The sequence below is a fragment of the Pipistrellus hanaki genome (assembly GCF_964339955.1).
Source record: "Pipistrellus hanaki genome assembly, chromosome: 17".
Classification (NCBI taxonomy): domain Eukaryota; kingdom Metazoa; phylum Chordata; class Mammalia; order Chiroptera; family Vespertilionidae; genus Pipistrellus; species Pipistrellus hanaki.
Window position 1 is genome coordinate 48,569,861 of NC_140519.1, and position 15,678 is coordinate 48,585,538.

The window sequence follows — 15,678 nt, forward strand, 5'->3', positions numbered from 1 at the left end:
CAGACCCACCCTCCTCGTTCCTGGCTCAGTGCTTTTTCCGAAGCGCCAATCTGATCGTGGCCTCAATGGCCAGAAGCCCCTGGGCAGCTGCAAGCACTCTCCAGGGTAACGTCCCAACTCTCCCCGTGGCGCAAGGGTTCTCCGGGGGCTCCCAGCCCGGCCCCCACCCACCCAGCCCTCCTGCTACCACCCATCCTCTAACCCGCCAGCCGCGCACAACCCCCCAGCACCAGAGGCCTCTCAAATCTCCCCACTCTCGTCCCGGCACCCCCGACCCTGGACCCCCTGAATATGGGAAGCAGAGAGAATGATAAAAATTTCAATGTAGGGGTGGGGATGCCAGGAGAGGTCAATGGAGGGGGGGGGGGGGTTGAGGAGGCACACGTAATACTATATGTAATACTGAAACAATAAAGAAAAATCATAAAAATTAAAAGTTTTCAATGTGAGGAAGAGACTCAAAAAAGCAGGTCCAAATAAAATGTCCGTAAAGCCATTATGCAGCAGCAAAACTCAGAAAAGCACTCCTTTTCCATTCCAAAGCCCTCCGTCTCCTGGGGGGGAAGGGGAGGGGGGCAGGAGGGGACGGGGAAGGACCCACCGTCGAGGACAACTCCTGAGCACGTGGCTCAGGGAAGGGTCCAGCAGACAAGACCCCAAATCGAGGGGCTTCCCTCCCACCCACAGCTGAGGGTGCAGGACACAGAAACATGCAATTCTCTCCAACGAGTGGAACTTCCAGGTGCAACTTCTGCACTGGGTCATAAATTTCCTTTTTCACAAAATTCAGCGATTTCTCTTTTAAAAGAGAGGCACCTTCTCTTTAGAAGACTAATGGATGCGCCCTGTCGGAACACGGGCAAGCTGTCCATCGGAAAATGGAATCAGCATCACCACGTTCCTATGCGCCAGGCAGCGCACAGCCGGTCTCCTCCTCTCCCCGCAACGTGCTGGCCAGGACCGGCCAGGTGTGGTTTCACAGTGGAACAAACTGCCCTCGGGACGGAGAACCCCCCAGACTCACTGCTTTAACTGTCGAGGAATATCGAAAGAACAGCTGCGAGGGCCCGGGCTGCAGTTCCAGGTGCGAGAGAGGCGGCAGCGAGCAAGGCAGGTCCTGCCCTCAGCCAGCTCCTGGCCCAGCGGGGCCGAGGACAGCTGGGCGCCAGGCCCGCCCACCTCACTTCACACCGCGCCGGCCCCCTCCCGCTCTCCTCCGCCCTCTTCCCCGCACACTCAGGACCCGCGATCCCCCTGGGCGCACCTCGGACACACATGCCGACCTCATCCCCTCTCACGCCACTCACGCTGGATGCAGGCCCTGCTGAAGGCGCCGCACACAGCGGGCCCCGGGACTGTGTGGAGAATTACTGTCCTGCCCACACCCCCCACCCACTGTTCCCAGCCCCACAGACATGGCGCTGTCCTCCTGCTCCGGCTCACAGCGCAGGGGACGCACGTTGGGCAGGGAAAGGGGGTGCACTTTCAATCAGCAGCGTCTCTCGGGTGATGCGGCGTCCATTCTGGATCTCAGCCACACCCCTTGCTGGCGGGAAGAAGGAAACCAGGTCTCCCACTCTGCAGATCCAAAGGGAATCATGCGTTCCCTGTAACCGGGAGCTAACAAACAAGCCCAATGCTCAGCCTGGTTCCAGCTCCCGGCTCCCTGAGGAGGGGCGGCCCCGTGCGGTGAGGCCGGGCAACTGCACCGATGGCGCTGCCTCTCCAGCCCAGAAAACAGGCTCCTGGTGAGAGTCCAGCCTCTGTGTCGCTGCTGCCCTGTGTCACAGCCAGGGAGGAGGGGCAGACAGCGGGCGCCAGGCTATCCCGAGCTCAGAAGCAAGAGGGGGACAGCGCCGCGGCTGCAGACACTGGCACTCGCTGTGTGCCCGTCGTACGCCCAGTGTGTACACAATGGCATCAGTCCCGGGGCTTTGACTCTCCCTGCCGTACAGACGGGAGGCTGGGCTCTGAGGAGTCGGTGGCGAGTTCAAGGTCTCAGCGGATAGGGATGCTGGACAACCCCAGAGCCCCAGGGCACCTCGTCTGCAGCACGCAGGCTCCACCCCTCCCTGTCCTAGAACAGACTATGCTGGCGTTCACGGGTGCTTTCTGTGTGCGGGCACCTTGCCGCGCCCTGCCCATTGGCGTGAACCCACCCCTCGCCCACTTCAGAGAGGAAGTGGCCTGCCCCTGAGGACACGCAGCACATCCCGGTGAAGATTCCTGCTGGCCCTGCTGCTGCAGACAGAGCTGCTCATTCCGCACCAGCATGCGGGCACAACGGAGCTCTCCCCCTGAGCCAGGCTGGGCCAGAGGCAGAGCAGAGGGCGTGCAGGTGGGCCTGCAGGCGAGCCCAGCCCGAGCAGCTGCCAGGGAGGCGCGAGCAGCCATGCCACGCAGGACGCCAGGAGAAAGCCCGCTCCCTGGCACGGCCGCCGCCCAGGCCCCGCCCCGGAGCTCCGGGCCGCGTCCGTCTTCCCTCTCGGGACAGTGGTGCCCCAGCCCTTACCGGACTTCGCTGGGACCCCAGCCCCACTGCAGGGCAGTCTCCCTGCCTCGAGCGTATGGCCTACCGCGCTGTGAGAGCGAACTGTAAGGCACTGAGCGGACAGAATCCAAGGGGAGCTGAGAATGATGGAAGTGTCCGGTGTGCTGAGATAGGGAAACCCCAAACGAAGGTACAGGGACAGCCCAACCTGCTGCCCTGCTTTCCAACCTCGCCCCTCCTCTCTGTGTGCTGGCACTCAATCTCTAGGCTCGTCATTTCCTGCCAGCTCCCCTGATGCTTCAGTACTCTGAGCCTTTTCCCATGCTGTTCCCGCTCTGTGGAAAGCTGTTCCATGCACTCCCACCGGAGCCCAGACTGGCTTTTCATTTCCTCAGTAGAGTCTCATTCCGCAGAGACAGTGCCTGTGTCGTCTGACCTGTTCTCCCAGGACTAAGTACAGCGCCTCCCACACAGCAGGTGTTCAGTAAATATTTCACGGGTGGATGGAGACATAACCACCAGCCGCCACGGAGCCTGGCCACCGCCACTGCCACCGCATCATGAACTCGTGGGAGGGCCTCGTGGTGGTGGTGGTGGTGGTGGTGGCGCTACACACACCATGAGAAGGCACTAATGCCACTGAGCCGCCCTGAAGAGGGTGGAGAGTATGCGTTTTACCACAGAATTTAAAGCTAAACTTTTAAAGGGCGGTGGGGACATGGTCCACTCTCGGCTCAGCGGGCCGCCTGCTCCCTGCAGGAAGCTGAGCGCTGCAGAGAAGGCAGGCAGCTGACGGCCAGGCGCAGGCGGAGCTGTGGACACCCCACGGCCAGGACCCTCAGCAGACACGGCCTCCCACCTGCACCCCAGGCTCTCCACGGCTTTCACAGTCAAATCACTACCGATTCTAACTCGGGCTGGGCCCCTTCAGGAGAGGGACCAGCTCCCCGATGCCAGACCCTGCCCTGGCCCAGAGCCCAGCCCAGCAGCCTTCAATAAGAGAACAGAGGCCGCCAGACACTGACAGGGAGCATGCCTGGTCTTCTGGGTGCTGTTCCGGCTGTTTACTGAGGACCATCACCTCCAAGCCTGTCTCCCGGTGCTCAGTGAACCAGGGAGTGAATGAATGAGTGAAGCAGAGAATGAATGGCTCGGTAGAAATAGGGAGGCAGGCGCGGAGCCAGGGGCTCGGAGGGGCCTGCGTGTCTCCAATTCAAACCAGCAAGAGGGGTGCAGCCAGAGGAGTGGCGGGGGAGGTGCCCTGGCGCCGGACGCTGGCACCGAGAGCTTGGCCACCACGAGCGCCTGCCCAGCGCGTCCTCTTCCAGGGCGACCTTCTAAGGGCAGCGCCTCGTCTTCGAACAAAACGAATCTCAGGATCGGGTCCCGGGCCGTGAATGCGAATTAATGTCAACAGAAATGTCACAGCGAGAGCAAGCAGGAAGCACAGAGCAGCGTCTCCGGGGACGGGAGTGACACCGATAACCCCCTGGGTGAGGGTGCATGTCACTTAGAGCATTGCTACTGAGGGCTTCCAGGCGGAGGGGAGTGGGGAGAGGCTGGCCTGGGGAGAGGAAACTGCGTCCTTTTGCATCTGCCACCTGCCAGTGCGTGGAGACGAGGCTCCGAGGGACCCTCCTGGGAGAGCAGGCCTGGGCCCCGCCACCCTTCCCTCCTCGGTAACAGCCCATGCTCCTGAGCCGCGCCCGCCTGGGTGGCTGCAGTCCGGCCTGGACACCTGCAAACTTGTGCCAACTTCCTCCACTCTGAGGACCAGAAACTACCTGCAGTGTGTCCCCGGGGTGCCTGTCACCGCGTTCACCAACAATAGCAACTAGTAGCCACGACTGGTGAGGCATTACCCCTCCCAGCCACCCACCTCTTCCAGGAATGGAATGAAAGTCCAGCCGAGGCCAGACAGAACCTCCGCCGATGGACAGGCCTCAGACCCCTGCCACACACCCCTCCCTTCCCGCTGGCTGGGAGGAAGTAAACAATATTTAAGCAAACGGTATTTAAACCCCTGGCCCCACGATCTAAAACCCAAGTGTGTTCCGAGGCGCCTCTGCAGGGGGGATCAGGGCTGCTCACCTACAGGAATAAGTTTAGATTACACGCCTGGAGCGAAGATCTCAGCTTAAAAGCCACGAACAGCAATTTAACCAACAAGCCTGACCCGCCCTCATGACGGGGAACAGCTTCGATGGGAGAACTGCAGTCCGCCTGGGTCAGTGACGGTGGAGCTCGGGTACAAATCTGCAAAGCTGAGCTTAAACATCTGGGGCAGCGCTGTGTGCTTTTCCAGGCGTTTGGAGAAGCTCAGACTGGGGAGCCATCGCACTTCCTGTGCGGAGGGAACTGGCTTCCAGAAAACGCTCCTCTGACGGCTGTGACCCCCCGGGTGTCTGACGGGGCGCCCGAGGCTGGGCGGGCGGGCGGCCGGGCGAGGGCACAGGGTCAGGCGGCCAGCCCCTTCCACGCCGAGCGGCTGGGACAGGGCTGTGAGTGAGCCTCGGACCCTGTCTTTCGGGGCTGCTCTGAGAGGGACCGAGAACGTGCGCAGCCCGGCGCCGAGACTACGCTGGTTGCCACGGTGTGGAAGCTGCTGCCTGCGCGTCTGCCAAAGGAGAGCGAGTCCAGTCCCGCCTCCAGGGCTCACCTACAGCCACAGACTCTTCCTTTGTGTTAAAATGTTTTTAAATACCTATTTTTATTGATTTCAGAGAGGAAGGGAGAGGGAGAGGGAAACATCGGAGAATCATTGATCGGCTGCCTCCTGCACGTCCCCCACGGGGGATCGAGCCTGCAACCCCGGCATGCTGTGCGCTGACTGGGAATCGAACCGTGGCCTCCTGGTTCATAGGTCAGCGCTCAACCACCAGGCCGCGCGGGCCGGGCTAGAGCCTCAGATTCTGTCCCGTTTCAGCGCCTCCCTCTAACCGGGCTGCAGGCTGCAGACTGCAGACGGCTCTCAGGCTCAGCGCCCGCTGTGGGGCCTCTCTCTCGGCCGGAACCAGGGATGTGGTTTACCTTCCTCTCCCCTGACCAGGTCGGTAATGACATTCCGGCCACAAGCCAACCGAAGGGCTATTTCATGAATGAGTTTTGCAGTTCTTTATAAAATAGCCACATCTCTTCAAGAGCACAGAACACAAAGCGAAAGGACAGAACAGAGGGGAAGAGGAAGGCCTGGCCGGGGAGGCAGCCCCGCGTAAAGACAGGACGGCGCAGTGGTGGGCCCCGGGGGCCTCTCCCGGGAGGGCACACCGCGTGGGGAGCTGGCCTGCGCCCGCTCGTGCAGTGAGGACATTCCAGAAACAGGAGGATGGCAGGGTCCTCGGAGGGAGGCCTGCGTAGTGAGGTGAGGAGGCCGCACCCAGGCGTCCCTCCCTCCTGGGACACTCACGGCCCCCAGACAGGCTCTGTCCCCTCCTGATGCTGCACAATCAGGAGCTGACAACGCCGGGGCTGAACCTGGGCGCTGGGAGACGGGCTTAGGGGGAGCATGGGGGGTGTGCTATCTTTGAAGCTTTTCTGTCCATTTACTAGTAAAATGACTCCAAAATAAAAAGGAACTTTGTAAAAGGAGGCCACAGCCCTGGGTCACGCACTCTTACCCACAAGGCCTGAGGGGCAGGAGGAGGTGTGGGGGGAGGCGGGGCTGCGGAGCTGCAAAGGCCAAGCATCCACACGCTAAAGAGCTACAGACGCCGAGGGCCCTTCGGGCCACGGAGCCCCGCCCTCCTCCCCGCTGAGCACCCGCTGCTTCCAGAGCCGAAGGGCGGAGGCTGGTGACACCCTTACTCTCACTCAGCCTCAGAGACTTATTTTTTGGAATTGTTTGAATTGACACTAGGGTGCTGCACACTTCTCTGGATTAAGTTTTTTTTGGGGGGGGGCGGCTCCTGCCCCCCATTTCCCAGAGAAGCACAGAGTGTACACTGTTCCTGACGGGTCAGCGGCTGTGGCTGGTTGCTTCTCCTAACACTGATGGCTACTGGGCAGCTGCTGCTGCACACGATTCTGAGTCTCCGCTCCCTTGTTCGCTGCCTGCGGTGGCTGAGCCTCTTGTTTCCAGTCGGAAACACTGTACCTCGCTGTCATTCGTACCTTCTGTCAGACGACAGGTCTTGATATTTAATGTGAAAACACAGTCATTCTGTAACTGAGTCATTTGGATGCTGGTGACATTTCTACACATCACACCTGACTCCCACTCGGGAGCCTGTCAAAGGGAAGGAGGAGAGAGCGGGCAGTGCGGGCGGGAGAGGCCTGGGGCTCAGGGAGGGAGGTGACAGCCAGAGCGGCCAAGGCGTGTTACCCCAAGGACACAGGCAACGCGGAGGCAGATGCGGCAGTACACGCAGCCTCCGTGTCCCCAGGAGGGACACTGCATACACATGGGGCTCCGGGAACAAGAGAAGGTCCCAGCACTGGGGGGACACCTCAGACTCAGACCGGCCTGGCTCCACGACGCCATTTCTTAGCTGTGTCTACTGTCACCAAGGGTCTGCACAAGCCTCGGTCTCCCCTGCCCAAACGCAGACACCGGCAGGGCCAGGCTGTGGCTAAGGCGGAAGCGAGCACAGCGCGGGCTGGCTGGAGATGCAGGGCCTGGCCCACACCCGCCCTCGGGGCCAAGCACCCCCTCGGAGTCCGTTATCGCCCCGCAGCGGCCGGCTCAGCCAGAGTCAACTCTCCCGCTGGCTCCAGGGAGACGCGCACCGGTGCGGCCTGCACCGGAGGGGCGCGGGGCCGTGCGTGTCTCCAGCCGCTCCTGTCGGGGCCTGAGCGACATCAAAGCGAAGACGGTGCTGGATGGAAACCAGCCTCGCGGCGCACAGAGCGGGCGCCTGAGTGGTCTGGGCGGTGCTCTGGTTTGGACTAATTAGTTAATATAGAACCTGGGAGTCAAGTGGGGGAAATTTTAATATTGTCTGGATATTAGAAGCAATAAAAATGTACTGAGACATAAAACTGGACAGTACGGACAAAGCAAGTTACAAAACGAACTCGCGACCACAGGGCGAGGCGGCAGGAGGCGTTCTCAGCAGGTGCCACCCTCAGCCTGAGCGGCCTGGGCTCGGCGCCCGTACGGCGGGTGGTACCCGTGGCGGCTGGTGCTGGCGTCTGTGCCCTGGCTTCTGTGCAACAAGCCGTCTGCCGGGCTCGCGGGCTGCGGCCCACCCGGGCACAGAGGGCCCCGCCCTGCTCCGCCCTGCACGCCCCAGCACCTCTCGCAGCCTGAGGTCACAGTGCTGGGTCACCGGCCAGGGGCCGCTCCGGGACCGCCCGCTCTGTCACCCCCACACCCGGCCTGGCCGATGGAGGGAACGAAACGTTACAAGGATTCCATGCACAGCGAATGCCACGGAAGGAAAGTCCTAAGGGGGTCACAGGACCCCAAGGAACCTTCTTCGGGCCTCGCCCTTAATTCTGTCCCAGAATTCCCTGCAGTAGACGCCACTCCTTGCTGCTCAATTCCCATTAAGTGTGGAAATTGTTGGGCAGATTAAAGGATTCCGTTGGAGCTTTGGGCTTAAACTTTGCGGGGAGAACTGCCCCGTCTCTATAACTATTACCGGGACAGATTAGAAATAATTTGGAACTGAAATTGGATTTGCCATTGGTAAGCTTTTCTTATCTGCCTGGGCTAAATAGCAGACACTTTGCTCCTTTCAACAGCCTGGGAGGAAGGCCTATTATCTGCATTTTACAGATTAAAACTGAGGGTCAGACAGACGAGAAGGCTGCTCGCTGCTCTATAAATACGGCTGAATCGATACAGGGTGTTTTGTATCCCTTAATAAGTTTGGAAACGTGGAAATAGCACCAGCTTTGGACTCAGACATCTCTGGGCCTGAATTTAACTTGTACCTGGTAACTGCCTGACCTTGGGCATGTTACTTAATCTTCCTGAGCTCCGGTAATTTCCACCTGAGGAACTACGGCCGCTGTCCTGAGCAGCAATGGGACAGACACGCTGTTGAAAGCACTGACCTCGCTGGAGTGGACCCCGAGCCTCTCGGGCCCCAGCACGCTCTCCCCGTCGCCGCCCTGTGCGCAAGCGGTCAGTGAGCAAATGCATTTTCCCCTCCAGCGATGGGACAGTTTCCATTTGTAACACAGCACAGCAAAACGGGCCATTTGTTGCAAAACAGCTTTAACTACGTTTGTTCTTAAGGCTTCTTAGCAGAGCCTTCCAGACGGTCTGTTTACAAATGCAATTAAAGTGTAACCTGCATGAACATCCCAGGGCCGCAGTGAAAGGCTGAAGGGACAGGAGTCTTCACCCGAGGGCGGTCACCACCAGGCCCGAGCGAACAAGAGCACGCTGGGCCGCCTTGCTGATGAACGAGAGCACGCTGGGCCACTCGCTGATGATGGGACTCTTCGGGGGGTGTGTCCCCGAGCTGTGGGAGCATCTGGATGTGGGGAGATCTGCTTCAGGCAGAGCAGGGACCAGCCCGCGGCCATGAAGACAGCCTAATAGCCCAGGGATAAAGCACAGGATGGCAGCAGAGGAGGGAGTGCGGGGCGGGTGAAGATGCGGGAAGGCGTGCTGGCTCCGCTCGCACCGCCTGGAAGGCAGGCCAGGCCAGCTGGAGCGCGGCCCGGAGACGGGGACATGCCGGAGTCAGAGGAGCTGAGGGAGGCCCTGGGTCGGGTCGGCCGCAGCGACTGCAGCCCAGCTGAAGGGCAGGGGCCGGGCGTGGCCAGGGCGGCAGTCTGCGTGGCTGCCCCCTACAGACAGTGGGAGGGCAGGTGGTGGGCTGGTGAGAGTTTTACTGGAAACAGGGCCTGTCGCAGGTGCCTTTCTGCAGCCTTCACTGAGACGCTGGTCATTCTCCTTTCCGGCCTGCTGGGCCCGAGAGCTGCACGTGTTGGGTTGCCCATGTTAAAGCCAGTCTTGCGGCCCCCAGGTAAGCCCCCTGGTCCATGTTCTGCATGCTGCTGACCCGACATGCCCGGAGCCCATGCTCGGGTCCTTGTGGTTCCTCGCCCGCTTCAGCAGCTCTGGTGCCAGGGCGATGCTGCCCCCACAGGACACTTCGGAGTGTTCACTCTCCTTCCAGTTTGCTGAGAGAAGACTCTACAGAAAGCCCGTGTTGTTCTTCCTTAAATGCTTCATAAAACACATAGCTGAAACCATCGGGCGGGGTGTGTTCTCTGTGGGGAGGTTTCAGAAGGAGACCCATTTCCGTAGCGGTCTCAGGCTGTTCCGGCGGTTTCTGTGACAAGCCCACCAGCCTCGCGCAGGCAGCGCACGTCACAGCCGGACGCGAGGCCGGGAGCGGGGCTGGGGGCCTGGCTGAAGAAGGGACGTCTAACCTATGTCCGCGCCGCGCCGTTCCGTCCTCAGAGACTCGCCGCTCCGCGCAGATGACCCTCAGGACCAGGACAGACGCCGGGGCCCCAGGGCAGGGCCGCCGCCTTCCCGGGACCTGGGGACACGCCCCTGCTCGCTTCCCCAGGGCCTCCCTCCAAGCTGCTTCCACCGACTCACTGTTTCCATGACGACGCCATTCCTGGGCGATAGCTTCACAGGTTGAGCGCATTTCCAATTAAATCATCTTCCCTGCTTTGGGGAGATGTGAGGTAACACGCGGGGCAGAGCCAGGAGGCCGGGCGAGAGGGGCCTGCAGCAGCACCAGGCCCGGCTCTCAGCTGCAGCCCCTGGGAATCCCTGGCACCGGGGGGTGCTGCATTTCCGTTTTGAGCTCCCACCACCTTCCCCGCAACAGACCACCGACCGACTGTGCCGTTGCTCCCCCACAGCCCTCCCCGCCGCCTTTGGGGGCACAGGGCCTGTCACCTGTCCGTCCTACTCAGGCCCCGGTTAGAAGGGACGCGGATTCCACCCTGGACCCGTCACCGCGAACGAGCTCCGTGAACCCGGGCGAGGCCCAGACCTTCCCTAAATCCCAGCCCCCCCTTCCCTGACGAGATATTCGCAAACGCCGAGGACGCCTCTGAGCGGACAGACCGGGCACGCCGCCTGCAGCGCGCAGTCCGCCTCACCAGCTCCTTTCCTCCGGGCCTGGGCCAGCAGCCAGCACTCAGGAGGCTCGGGGGCCTGGCGGACGGACAGAACCTCTAACCACCACGCCTGGAAGGGACAGACAGAACCTCTAACCACCACGCCTGGAAGGGACGGAGAGAGCCAGCCCTCGGGGGCAGACCGAGGACTGGAGAGCAGGATCAAGAGGCTTGCCCTGGGCGATGTGCTCAGTGGTTAGGGTGTCGGCCTGTTCACCACAGGGTCTTGGAGTCAATTCCAGGTCAAGGGCAAGGTTTAGCAGGGGTCCTCAAACTTTTTAAAGTGGCGGCCAGATCACGGTCCCTCAGAGAGCTGGAGGGCCGGACTATATGAACTACTAATTCCTACTGTAACACCTCGGCTGCGCTCACTGCCCAAAAAACCTGGCGGGCCGGATCAGACTCCTCTGCGGGCCGCATGTGGCCCTCGGGCCGTAGTTTGAAGACCCCTGGTTGACAGGTTCGATCCACGGCCGCAGACAAGCTTGCAGGAGACAGCCAATCCACGCGTCCCTCTCACACAATGCTTCTCTCACTCTCTTTCTCTCCCTCCCTCCCTCCTTTCCACTCTCTCTGAAAATCAATGGAAAAAATAGCCTCGGGTGAGGATTAACAGAGGGGGGGGGGGGGGCAGGCTTCGGGCTCAATGCACAGAACTCAGAGGGTGGTGATGTCCCCGTGCAGCAGGCGGGGACCGGAGGGACTGAGCGGGTCACATCCCCAGAGCCAGCGCCCTCGCTGGAGAAGACCACCTCGAAGTCGCTGTGAGAACTACAATAGAACAACAATCTCCATGTAAGTGCCAGGCACCAAGAATGCCCTCAGGAAATAGTAACTGCATGTAAATCATTAAATACACATGCTAGCACCACATTTATAGTCATGCTCAGCCCGGCCTGCACCCTCTCCAACCTGGGACCCCTCAGGGGATGTCCGACTTGCAATCCAGAACCACTGGCTCCTAATCACTTGCCTGCTTGATCACCCCTAACTGCCTCTGCTTGCCAGCCTGGTTGCCCCCTAACTTCCCCCCCTGCTGGCCTGGTTACCCCCTAATTGCACCCTACCTGCCCACCCCCCCCACCCCCCGTCAGCCTCTGCCTCAGCCCCCTCCACCGTGGCTTTGTCTGTAAGGAAGTTGGAGGACCCAGTCTAACTGGCATATTACCCTTTATTAGGATAGGTAAAGCATGCAACTCCCAACTGAAGAACACTCGTACACTGCCACCATCACCCAACCGGCAGGAATGGCAAGGCCCGGATTTTTAAATCTGACCCTAGGACCCAAGACCCGAGCTCCAGTTTAGACACAGGAGCTCTTCAGACATGACCCCCTCTGCTTGTCCAGAGGCCCCCACGCACCCCGACCTCGCACTGCACCCCCCGCTACCGCACGTGCCTCTGGCTGCCTAAGTGTCTGGAAACCAATGAGCGGGGGGAGGTGCCACAGAAATAAGAAAAGTTACGGGATCAACCTCTGAACTGGGAATAATAATGCAACAAATACATTTTTTTAAATGAAGAAGAGGCACGAAGCAGCCTGCTCCACTCAGGGCCTGCCCTGGTTGAACCCCCATTCCCAGATCTCATGGCAGCGAGTCGGCCCACGGAGCCTGCTCCCACGCCGGCGAGAGGAGCACCGAGAAACCACATCCACAAACACGGTCCTCGAACACCACTGCGCACGCCCACGGCCTCCCTTCCGGAGAAGCACCCAGCACCTGGCCGCCGGAAAGGCCCCGAGGAGCCAAGCGCCACCCTCTGGCCAGCGGCACGCGTGCGGGGCAGCTCACCTTCGTGTGGCCGGGGTCCCCGGGCTTGCTGCCCTCGGGCGGGTTCGAGGCCTTGCTCTCCACGCGCGGCCTCACGACTTGGCGGAAGGGGCTGCTCAGGGGGAAGCCGCTCACGCTGATCCCATCTGAAAGGTGAGGACAGAGCGGTGAGAGGGCGGCTGGAGGAGGGAGGAGCTCACGCAGAAATGGACAGTGAGAGGGGAGAGCCAGCCTCTGCGCCCCCGCCTGGGCCCCTGCGCTCCGGTGGTGTCCCGGGAGCGAGCACCCACCCCCGCAGCTTCCACAGCACCGAGTTCTCCAGAGGGGCCTGCAGGCTCCAGAAGAGACTGGACCCGGAGGCAGAGGGTGTGAGCGGGGCCTCTGACGCCGCCACGGGGCCAGGGGGGGAAGACCCTGGCGTTGAGTGTCCCCCAAAGAGGCAGGACACTGACGCTGATCCCGGAACTCGTTGTGCGGGACCCCAAAGGATGACACACGGAGGGAAGGGCAGCTGGAAACAGCGCAGCCTCACCGGGACAGAATCCAGGCGCTTCCACCAAACTCTCCCTGCCGCCCCCCTCTGCCCGGGCTCTCTGTCTCCGGTCACAGGCATCCTCTTCCACATTGCTCCCCTGGAATGCTCCCCTGGAACGTGTGACCCCAGAACCCGCTCCCTGCCTGCAGCCCAGACCCAGGAGCACAAGCTGCTGCCAGGGACGGGGGTGGAGATCAGACCCGGAGGCCTGACTGCCCACCTCCCCATCCAGATGAGTGGCCTCACCAGGTCCCTCTCAGAGCCGGAAGTGCCTCATCCCTGGAGGGGAGCAGCGGGAGCACACGGCCCTGGGACTGTCTGGGAGCGTGAATGAGTCGTGCACACACAGTGCGTTCTCAGTGCCCGGCTCCGGCTAGCATCCACAAAGCCTGCTGCAACTACTCCAGCCATGTGTGTGACTCCAGCTCCAGGACTACCAACCCCATGAAGGCAGAGTCCTTGTCACCCACCTCTGGACCCCCCACGGCAGCTGGCACCGCTCACGCAGGTCATGAGCCCTCAGCGAGCGGTAAGGAAATGAATTAATAAGACAAAACCCATAACTAACCTACTCTCTCAAGTTCAACTTGACCCGTCACTGCCCCGGCATGCAGGGAAGGCTGGGAGAGCTGGCGGGGGACCACGTTCAGTTCCCGAGAGCGAGGAGACATCTGGCCTCTGAAGGGAAAACCGCTTCCCTGGCGAGGCTCAGGCCTCTGTGCCTGCTGCTCCCTGAGGCTACAGGGGTCCTGAGTGGAGCCTAAGCCCACACGCTGGTGCCCTTACCACAGACCCCAGAGTGCCCTCTCCGCCACGGGGGGGCACGGGGGTCAGGCAGGCCTCTGCGGGCCAGAGGGCCCTCGCCAGAACCAGCCGCGCTCCCAGACGCCCAGCCCCCAGAGCCGTGAGGAACCAGCTCCTGTGTACAGCCACGCTGTCGACAGGCGGCCCTTTGTTACGGCAGAGCTGACTGACACACCCACAGTGCCGCAACGTGACTGTCTGAATGCACGCTTCATAAGGGGACATAATTAATCCATGGGATCTTATCCGTAATCAGATATTCCCAAATATAAAGTCCCGTGTTCTCTAGATTTCTCCTAGAAATCGCCAGACTCTGAGGGAGAGCTCCGCCGTCCCCGCTGACCAGATCCCAGCAGGTGAACCTGAAAGACGCCGTCCCCTCCTCCACCGGCTCAGGACGCCCTCCTGGCCCCGAGCACAGCGCAGGGAGGGTGTGGCGCGGAGCTTTCCGAGGAGCCCGTGCTGCTCTCGGACGCACGGGAACGCACACGGCAGCGCGGCGCCCAGGAGGCTCCAGTGCGTGCGTGCGTGCGTGCGTGCGGGCGTGACCGGCAGGGGCAGCGCGGTGCTCCCGGGCCGCGGAGAGCTCACCGTCGCTGAGGTCCTGGAGGAGGTTCTCCTGGCACGAGAAGTCCAGCTTCGCCTGGATGCTGACGGTGAGCGTGGCCACCTGGCCGGGCCGCAGGGGGAACTGGGCCAGGGCTTCCTCCAGCTTCCAGCTCAGGAAGTCGCCGTACAGCTTTTCTGCAATGACAACAGTGCGATGACGACAGCCTGACGGAGGTGACAGGGCTCACGGATCCCGCTGGGAAGTTCTGATGCGTTCTCAGAGAGCCAGGAAAAGTGCAAACCACGTCAAACCTGACAGATCGAAGGATCGAGAGAGTGCCGGGCCCTGGCGCTGGGAGGCCAGCGCCCGGGTGTGAGGAGGAGCGAGGCGCCAAGCTTGAAGCCACTTTTGCAACCACTGAGCGGGTTCCCTGTGACTTCCCACAAGGAGTGCGCTGGCACACGCTCACACATGCCCGAGTCCACCCTCCAGCACCCTCACGGAGATGCCCTGTGCCTCGGCCTGCCGAGCTCAGTGGCCCACGGAGAGCCCGTCAGAGGGGTGCATAGGGTCCAGGCGCTAGACCCTCTCAGGAAACCCTGGCTGCAGGTGACAGGTGGGAGCCTGCACACGCCCCTGCGTTCAGTGCTCAAGAATGCCTCCTGAGGGTCTCCGACAGGAAGGCAGGCGGGGACAGGGTGCGTGCTCCCCCTTAGCCTCCTGCGTGCGCTCCTCACACGTGACTAGAACACCGAGTTCCGGGGGCAGCAGGTGGAGGGAGAAGCTTCCGGAAGCTCCGAGCCCGGCACAGAGACTCATGTCTTCTGCGAACAGAGACGACAGCACTGCCGAGGGCGAACCTGCGGGAGCACCCACCTTTGGAGGTGAGGACTCTGGAGGTGACCTCCAGCTTCTCCAAGGGCTCCACTCCGATGTTCTCCAGCGTGATGGCAAGCTGCTGGGTCTCTCCGTTGTAAAGCTGGACGGACACGTGCGTGGATATTTCGTCCCCAGAGGCAGGTTGCAAGGAGTGTGCAGACCTAAGAGAACGGTGATAACAACAGTACATGGTAAAAAGGAAGAAGAGAACCAATGCGTTTAGAAGTATTCATGTCACCGCACTTAAGAATTTCAGAACTGGGGACAGGAAGCCCGGGCTTTGAGCAGAGAACTCAGCCCCACCACCGGGAACAGGAGGGTGGATCGACCACAGAGGACCCGGCAGCCCGGAGAGTGGCTTTTAGTGCCACAGGGAGCTTCCGTCCCACAGTCCGGCCCAGAGCTCGGCAGAGCCACGCCCACCTGGGCAGAGACGTGCTGATCTGCAGTCTGGGCAGGGCAGGGGTGACTTCCACCGTGGAGCCGTTGGTCTTTATTCCCGGGAGGCTGTCCAGCAGACAGTCGCTGAAGACGCCGAAGACGGTGGTGTGGTAACCTGGGGGCAAGAGGAGTGGCTTCCAGTCCCAGGCCTGAGGGCAGCCCCCCG

At 61.3% G+C, this 15,678-nt stretch overlaps 1 protein-coding gene across 2 annotated transcripts in view; it reads right to left on the reverse strand.

Annotated features, from left to right (window-relative positions):
• The window catches only part of TRAPPC9 (trafficking protein particle complex subunit 9), a gene marked incomplete at its 5' end in the record, with an annotated part of 131,768 nt that overhangs the window by 77,231 nt on the left and 38,859 nt on the right, over window positions 1-15,678 (reverse strand). For both annotated transcript variants that reach the window (XM_084864667.1, XM_084864666.1), the window contains 4 exons: window positions 12,325-12,449; window positions 14,234-14,386; window positions 15,069-15,232; window positions 15,495-15,627. In XM_084864667.1, the coding sequence (XP_084720793.1) occupies window positions 12,325-12,449; window positions 14,234-14,386; window positions 15,069-15,232; window positions 15,495-15,627 (575 nt within the window). The remainder of the gene's footprint in view (window positions 1-12,324; window positions 12,450-14,233; window positions 14,387-15,068; window positions 15,233-15,494; window positions 15,628-15,678) is intronic.